Genomic DNA, 8,575 nt, shown 5'->3' with positions numbered 1-8,575 from the left:
GATTTTAGGGGGGATTCAGGAATTTGGGGGGGATTTAGGAATTTGGGGGGTGCAGGGAATTTGGGGGGGATTCAGGAATTTGGGGGGGAGTCAGGGATTTGGGGGGATTCAGGAATTTGGGGGGAATTCAGGGATTTGGGTGGATTCAGGGATTTGGGGGGAGTCAGGAATTTTTGGGGGGGGGGATTCAGGAATTTGGGGGGATTCAGGAATTTGGGGGGAGTCAGGAATTTGGGGGGTGCAGGAATTTGGGGGGATTCAGGAATTTGGGGGGGATTCAGGGATTTGGGGGGATTCAGGAGTTTGGGGGGGAATTCAGGAATTTGGGGGGGATTCAGGGATTTGGGGGGATTCAGTAATTGGGGGGGGATTCAGGGATTTGGGGGGATTCAGGGATTTTGGGCGATTCAGGAATTTGGGGGGATTTAGGAATTTGGGGGGATTCAGGGATTTGGGGGGAGTCAGGAATTTTGGGGGGGGGGATTCAGGAATTTGGGGGGATTCAGGAATTTGGGGGGGAATCAGGAATTTGGGGGGGAATCAGGAATTTGGGGGGATTCAGGGATTTGGGGGGGGGATTCAGGAATTTGGGGGATTCAGGGATTTTGGGGGGGGGATTCAGGAATTTGGGGGGATTCAGGGATTTGGGGGGGGATTCAGGATTTTGGGGGGGGATTCAGGAATTTGGGGGGAGTCAGGAATTTTGGGGGGGATTCAGGAATTTGGGGGGGGGATTCAGAAATTTGTGGGATTTAGGAATTTGGGGGGATTCAGGAATTTGGGGGGGGATTCGATTTAGGGGGATTCAGGGATTTGGGGGATTCAGGAATTTTGGGGGGGATTCAGGAATTTGGGGGGGGGATTCAGAAATTTGTGGGGATTTAGGAATTTGGGGGGATTCAGGAATTTGGGGGGGGATTCGATTTAGGGGGATTCAGGGATTTGGGGGGATTCAGGAATTTGGGGAGGATTCAGGAATTTGGGGGGGGCATTCAGGAATTTGGGGGGATTCAGGGATTTTGGGGGGGGGATTCAGGAATTTTGGGGGGGGGATTCAGGAATTTTGGGGGGGGGACAGACACCCACGAGCATCACACGGGGACAGCGTCACCGGGGGGGGGGGGGCTTTAATGGGGACCCCCAAACCCCCAGGGATAATTTTGGGGGGGGCAGGGGGGGATTTTCCAGGCCTTGGGGGGACCCTCGAAGTTTTGGGGGGGGGGGTCGTTGAGGCATCGGGGGGTCCCCACGTGGATGTGGGGGGGTCCCTCGGGTGGTTTTGGGGTCCCTCAGGGGTAGGGGGGCTCCACCTCGATGGACACGATGTGGTGCCGGGGACCATGGCCAGCCCCAGAACTCGGGGTTCACTGCCCGGGAACGCGTCTGGAGGGAGGAGAAAGGGCTCAGGACCCCCCCCAAAAAAACCCTAAACCCCCCCCCCAACAAAAAAACAATAAAATCAAACAATCCTCCTAAGAAAAGCCCAAAAAACCCCAAAGATCCGCCCAAAAAAAACCCCGAAGGCTCCGACAAAAAAAACAAAAAAAATGCCACAAAAAACCTCAAGGACCCTCTTAAAAAAACCCCAAAGACCCCCCCCAAAAAAACCGCAAGGACCCCCCAAAGACCACCCCAAAAACACCAAAGACCCCCCCCAAAAAAACCGCAAGGACCCCCCAAAGACCACCCCAAAAACCCCCCCAAAAAACCCAAAGACCCCTTAAAAACCCCAGAACCCCAAAAACCCCAAAGACCCCCCAAAAACCCCAGACCCCCATAAACCACAAAGACCACCCAAAAACCCCAAAGACCACCCCAAAAACCCCAAACCCCCCCCCAAAAACCCCAAAGACCCCCCAGGACCCCCAAAGCTTGGGGACCCTCCTCACCCCCTCAGACCCCCAAAAACCCCCCAGAACTCCCCCCAAAACCCCCCAAACTCCCCCCAGGACCCCCAAATCCCCCCCAAACCCCCCGGACCCGCGGCCTTGAGGAACTCCTGCGCCGAGCCCAGGATCACGGTGCTCTGGCACCCAGAGCTTGGGGACCCTCTTCATCCCTCAGACCCCCAAAAAACCCCCCAGAACTCCCCCCGAGGACCCCCCAAAACCCCCCAGAACTCCCCCCCAGGACCCCCCAAATCCCCCCCAGGACCCCCCAAATCCCCCCCAGGACCCGCGGCCCTTGAGGAACTCCTGTGCTGAGCCCAGGATCACGCTGCTCTCACACTCAGAGCTTGAGGACCCTCCTGACCCCCTCAGACCCCCGGAACCCCCCCCCAGGACCCCCCCAAATCCCCCCAGAACTCCCCCCAGGACCCCCCAAATCCCCCCCAAAGCCCCCCCGGACCCGCGGCCTTGAGGAACTCCTGTGCCAAGCCCAGGATCACGCTGCTCTGGCACCCAGAGCTTGGGGACCCTCCTGACCCCCTCAGACTCCCCGAACCCCCCCAAACCCCCCCAGGACCCCCCAAATTCCCCCCAGGACCCCCCAAAGCCCCCCCAAACCCCCCGGACCCGCGGCCTTGAGGAACTCCTGCGCCGAGCCCAGGATCACGTTTGCTCTGGCACCCAGAGCTTGGGGACCCTCCTGACCCCCTCAGACCCCCAAAAACCCCCCAAACTCCCCCAGGACCCCCCCAAATCCCCCCCAGGACCCCCCAAATCCCCCAGGACCCCCCAAAACCCCCCCAGGTCCCCCAAAGCCCCCGGACCCGCGGCCTTGAGGAACTCCTGTGCTGACCCAGGATCTGCTCTAGCACCCAGAGCTTGGGGACCCTCCTGACCCCCTCAGACCCCCCGAAGCCCCCCAGAACTCCCCCCAGGACCCCCCAAATCCCCCCCAAACCCCCGGACCCGCGGCCTTGAGGAACTCCTGCGCCGAGCCCAGGATCACGGTGCTCTGGCACCCAGAGCTTGGGGACCCTCCTGACCCCCTCAGACCCCCAAAAACCCCCAGAACTCCCCCCAGGACCCCCCAAAAACCCCCAGAACTCCCCCAGGACCCCCCAAATCCCCCCCAGGACCCCCAAACTCCCCCAAACCCCCCGGACCCGCGGCCTTGAGGAACTCCTGTGCTGACCCCAGGATCACGCTGCTCTGGCACCCAGAGCTTGGGGACCCTCCTGACCCCTCATACCCCCAAAAACCCCCCAGAACTCCCCCCAGGGACCCCCAATCCCCCCAGAACTCCCCCCAGGACCCCCCCAAAACCCTCCCAGGACCCCCCAAAGCCCCCCAGGATCCCCAAATCCCCCCAGGACCCGCGGCCTTGAGGAACTCCTGTGCTGACCCCAGGATCTGCTCTGGCACCCAGAGCTTGGAGACCCTCCTCACCCCCCTCAGACCCCCCAAATCCCCCCCAGGACCCCCCAAATCCCCCCCAAACCCCCCGGACCCGCGGCCTTGAGGAACTCCTGTGCCGAGCCCAGGATCACGCTGCTCTGGCACCCAGAGCTTGGGGACCCTCCTGACCCCCTCATACCCCCAAAAACCCCCCAGAACTCCCCCCAGGACCCCCTAAATCCCCCCAGAACTCCCCCCAGGACCCCCAAAACCCCCCAGAACTCCCCCCAGGACCCCCCAAAACCCCCAGGACCCCCCAAATCCCCCCCAAAGCCCCGGACCCGCGGCCTTGAGGAACTCCTGTGCCGAGCCCAGGATCACGTTGCTCTGGCAACCAGAGCTTGGGGACCCTCCTCATCCCCTCAGACCCCCAAAAACCCCCCAGAACTCCCCCAGGACCCCCCAAATCCCCCCCAGGACCCCCCAAATCCCCTCAAGACCCCAAATCCCCCCGGACCCGCGGCCTTGAGGAACTCCTGCGCCGAGCCCAGGATCACGTTGCTCTGGCACCCAGAGCTTGGGGACCCTCCTGACCCCCTCAGACTCCCCGAACCCCCCCCAAACCCCCCCAGGACCCCCCAAATTCCCCCCAGGACCCCCCAATCCCCCAGGACCCCCCCAAAACCCCCCCAGGACCCCCAAAGCCCCGGACCCGCGGCCTTGAGGAACTCCTGTGCTGACCCCAGGATCTGCTCTAGCACCCAGAGCTTGGGGACCCTCCCTGACCCCCTCAGACCCCCAAAAACCCCCCAGAACTCCCCCCAGGACCCCCAAAACCCCCCAGAACTCCCCCCAGGACCCCCCAAATGCCCCCCAGGACCCCCAAATCCCCCCCCAGGACCCCCAAACCCCCAGACCCGCGGCCTTGAGGAACTCCTGTGCTGACCCCAGGATCACGTTGCTCTGGCACCCAGAGCTTGGGGACCCTCCTGACCCCTCAGACCCCCAAAAACCCCCCAGAACTCCCCCAGGACCCCCCCAAATCCCCCCTAAAGCCCCCCCGGACCCGCGGCCTTGAGGAACTCCTGTGCCAAGCCCAGGATCACGCTGCTCTGGCACCCAAAGCTTGGGGACCCTCCTGACCCCCTCAGACCCCCCAAAACCCCCCCAGGACCCCCCAAATCCCCCCCAAAGCCCCCCGGACCCGCAGCCTTGAGGAACTCCTGTGCTGACCCCAGGATCACGTTGCTCTGGCACCCAGAGCTTGGGGACCCTCCTGACCCCCTCAGACCCCCAAAAACCCCCCAAAACTCCCCCAGGACCCCCCAAATCCCCCCAGAACTCCCCCCAGGACCCCCCAAAACCCTCCCAGGACCCCCCCAAAGCCCCCCAGGATCCCCCAAATCCCCCCAGGACCCGCGGCCTTGAGGAACTCCTGTGCTGACCCCAGGATCATGCTGCTCTGGCACCCAGAGCTTGGAGACCCTCCTCACCCCCTCAGACCCCCCAAATCCCCCCCAGGACCCCCCCAAATCCCCCCCAAACCCCCCGGACCCGCGGCCTTGAGGAACTCCTGCGCCGAGCCCAGGATCACGTTGCTCTGGCGGTCCGTGCACAGGAACGCTCCCACCAGCGTGCGCCCGTCCGACATGCGGATGCGGAGGCTGCGGTTCAGCAGCGCCTCCAGCCGCTGCCGCCCCCGGGGGGGCCCCGCGACCCCCGGCCCGGGCTGCTGGGGGGGCTGGGGGAGGGGGCAACGGCTGAGAGACCCCCCACCCGAGCCGCGGGGATGGGGCCGGGAAGGAGCGCGGGGACCCCGGCCCCAAAACCCACCCGTGTCCCCTATGACCCCCCCAAAACACCCCCAGACCCCAAAAAACCCACCCGTGTCCCCTATGGCCCCCCCAAAACACCCCCAGACCCAAAAAACCCACCCGTGTCCCTATGGCCCCCCCAGACCCCAAAAACCCACCCCGTGTCCCTATGGCCCCCCCAAAACACCCCCAGCCCAAAAAACCCACCCGTGTCCCCTATGACCCCCCCCCCCAGACCCCAAAAACCCACCCGTGTCCCTATGACCCCCCCCCCCAGCCCCCAAAAACCCACCCGTGTCCCTATGACCCCAGACCCCCCAAAAACCCACCCCGTGTCCCCTATGACCCCCCCCAGCCCCCCAAAAACCCACCCGTGTCCCTATGACCCCCCCCCCAGCCCCCCAAAAACCCACCCGTGTCCCTATGACCCCCCCCCAGCCCCCCAAAAACCCACCCGTGTCCCTATGACCCCCCCCCCCAGACCCCCAAAAACCCACCCGTGTCCCTATGACCCCCCCCAGACCCCCAAAAACCCACCCCGGGTCCCCTATGGCCCCCCCAAACCCCAAAAACCCACCCCGTGTCCCTATAGCCCCCCCAGCCCCAAAAAACCCCCCCCGTGTCCCTATGGCTCCCCCCAAAACACCCCCAGCCCCAAAAACCCACCCCTTGTCCTTATGACCCCCCCCAGACCCCCAAAACCCACCCTGTGTCCCTATAGCCCCCCCAAAACCCCCCCAGCCCCAAAACCCCCCCCGTGTCCCTATGGCCCCCCCAGACCCCAAAAACTCACCCGTGTCCCTATAGCCCCCCCAAAACACCCCCAGACCCAAAAAACTCCCCCCGTGTCCCTATGGCCCCCCCAGACCCCAAAACCCACCCCGTGTCCCCTATGGCCCCCCCCAAAACACCCCCAGACCCCAAACCCCCCCCCGTGTCCCTATAGCCCCCCCAAAACACCCCCAGATCCCAAAAAACTCCCCCCGTGTCCCTATGGCCCCCCCAGACCCCAAAACCCACCCCGTGTCCCCATGGCCCCCCCAAACCTCCCCCAGACCCCCCAAACCCCCCCCCGTGTCCCTATAGCCCCCCCAAAACACCCCCAGATCCAAAAAACTCCCCCCGTGTCCCTATGGCCCCCCCAGACCCCAAAACCCACCCCGTGTCCCCATGGCCCCCCCAAACCTCCCCCAGCCCCCCAAAACCCCCCCCCGTGTCCCTATGGCCCCCCCAAAAACACCCCAGACCCCAAAAACCCACCCGTGTCCCTATGGCCCCCCCAGACCCCAAAAACCCACCCCGTGTCCCCTATGGCCCCCCCAAAACACCCCCAGACCCCAAAAACCCACCCGTGTCCCTATGGCCCCCCCAGACCCCAAAAACCCACCCATGTCCCTATGGCCCCCCCAAAACACCCCCAGACCCCAAAAACCCACCCCATGTCCCTATGGCCCCCCCAAAACACCCCCAGACCCCAAAACCCACCCCGTGTCCCCTATGTTCCCCCAAAACACACCCCCAGACCCAAAAAACCCACCCGTGTCCCCTATAGCCCCCCCAAAACACCCTCAAACCCCAAAATCCCACCCCGTGTCCCTATGGCCCCCAGACCCCAAAACCCACCCCGTGTCCCTATGGCCCCCCCAAAACACCCCCAGACCCCAAAAACCCACCCGTGTCCCCTATAGCCCCCCCAAAACACCCTCAAACCCCAAAATCCCACCCCGTATCCCTATGTCCCCCCAAAACACCCCCAGACCCCAAAAACCCACCCCGTGTCCCCATGGCCCCCCCAAACCTCCGGGGTCCCCCCAGACGCCCCCACAGCCCCCTCACGGCCCCTCTGAGCCCCCCCAGCTCCCCCTCCGGTCCCCCCAGGATCCCCAGAGCAGCCGTGCCGCCCCCGGTCCCTCAGGCCCCCCCAGATTCCCCCCAAATTCCCCCCAAATTCCCCCCAAACGCCCCCCACTCACGGCCGCGGCCGCCCCCCGCCTCCTCCGGCGGATCCGCCATGATGGCGCCGCTTCCCGGCAGCCCTGGCGCGGCCCAGGGGGGCGGAGCCACGCACTACAACTCCCGGCGTGCTCCGCGCGCCGCGCGGCAGCCGTAGCCGCTGACTACGTTTCCCAGCACGCCCCGCGCGCCGCTAGAACAACCCCCCCCACCCCCAGGCCTACGTTTCCCAGCACGCCCCCGCGGCGCGCACGGGCCGGGATTTCCGGCGGCGTTGCCATGGCGACGGGCGGCGCGGGCTCGGCGGCGACTCCGGCCCGGCCGGAGTGGCCCCGAGGTGCGGGGGGGGGGCCCTGAGGAGCTTGGGGGGGCCTGGGGGGAGCTGTGGGGGTCGTGGGGGTGGAGGGGTCCGGGGGTCCCCTTTTTTTTTTGGGGGGGGGTCTCCCCTCCGTGACGCCCCCTAACCCAGGCGCAGCCCCTCCTGCAGGCCGCGGGTAATGACGTCACCCACAGAGCGGGGTCGGGGGGGGGGTCCCCCACCCCATCCCCCACCCCCCCCCAAATTAAGGGGCTCAGGGCCCCCCCTCCCCCTCTCTGGGGGTCACCCCCAGTTTTGGGGGTCCCCCCTTGTCGGGGTGGGTGCCTCTTGGGGGGGCTCCCGTCCCCATGGGGGTCGCCCATCAATTTCGGGGTCCCCGGGGGATCCCCCTCCCCTCCCCTCCCCTCCCCCCCCCGGATTTTGGGGGCCAATCGGATTTTGTCCCAGGAAGGCGCGGCGGAGCCTGGGGGGAGGGGGCGACCCCCGGTGACAACGGGGGGGGGGGGGGAACAGCTGTCCGTGTCACCTGTCCGTGTGTCCGGTCTGTCCTGTGTCCAGCTGTCCGTGTCACCTGTCCGTGTGTCCGTCTGTCCCTGTGTCCGTCCGTCCGTGTCACCTGTCCGTGTGTCCGTCTGTCCCTGTGTCCAGCTGTCCGTGTCACCTGTCCGTGTGTCCGTCCGTCCGTGTCACCTGTCCGTGTGTCCGTGTCACCTGTCCGTGTGTCTGTCCGTGTCACCTGTCCGTGTGTCCATCTGTCCGTGTCACCTGTCCGTGTGTCCGTGTCACCTGTCCGTGTGTCCGTCCGTGTCACCTTTTCAGGTCACCTGTCCGTGTGTCTGTCTGTCGTGTGTCCGTCTGTCCCTGTGTCCGTCCGTCCGTGTCACCTGTCCGTGTGTCCGTCCGTGTCTCCTGTCCGTGTGTCTGTCCGTGTCACCTGTCCGTGTGTCCGTGTCACCTGTCCGTGTGTCCGTCCGTGTGTCCTGTCCGTGTCACCTGTCCGTGTGTCTGTCCGTGTCTCCTGTCCCTGTGTCCAGCTGTCCGTGTCACCTGTCCGTGTGTCCGTCCGTGTCACCTGTCCAGGTCACCTGTCCGTGTGTCTGTCTGTCCGTGTCACCTGTCCGTGTGTCTGTCCGTGTCTCCTGTCCCTGTGTCCAGCTGTCCGTGTCACCTGTCGTGTGTCCCGTCCGTGTCACCTGTCCAGGTCA

At 65.0% G+C, this 8,575-nt stretch overlaps 1 protein-coding gene across 1 annotated transcript; it reads right to left on the bottom strand.

Annotated features, from left to right (window-relative positions):
• Nucleotides 1-1,126: 1,126 nt before the first annotated feature.
• LOC137467852 (N-alpha-acetyltransferase 38, NatC auxiliary subunit-like) lies at nt 1,127-7,332 on the bottom strand. Its single transcript, XM_068179265.1, is given in 4 exon segments — nt 1,127-1,333; nt 1,336-1,383; nt 4,839-5,025; nt 7,276-7,332. Coding segments are annotated over 4 exon segments (336 nt in total). The 3' UTR covers nt 1,127-1,289.
• Between the last annotated feature and the right edge of the window lie 1,243 nt (nt 7,333-8,575).

The sequence above is a fragment of the Anomalospiza imberbis genome, unplaced genomic scaffold (assembly GCF_031753505.1).
Source record: "Anomalospiza imberbis isolate Cuckoo-Finch-1a 21T00152 unplaced genomic scaffold, ASM3175350v1 scaffold_82, whole genome shotgun sequence".
Taxonomy (NCBI): domain Eukaryota; kingdom Metazoa; phylum Chordata; class Aves; order Passeriformes; family Viduidae; genus Anomalospiza; species Anomalospiza imberbis.
The sequence above is the reverse complement of the archived record's forward strand: the minus strand, read 5'-3'. Positions and strand labels throughout refer to the sequence as shown.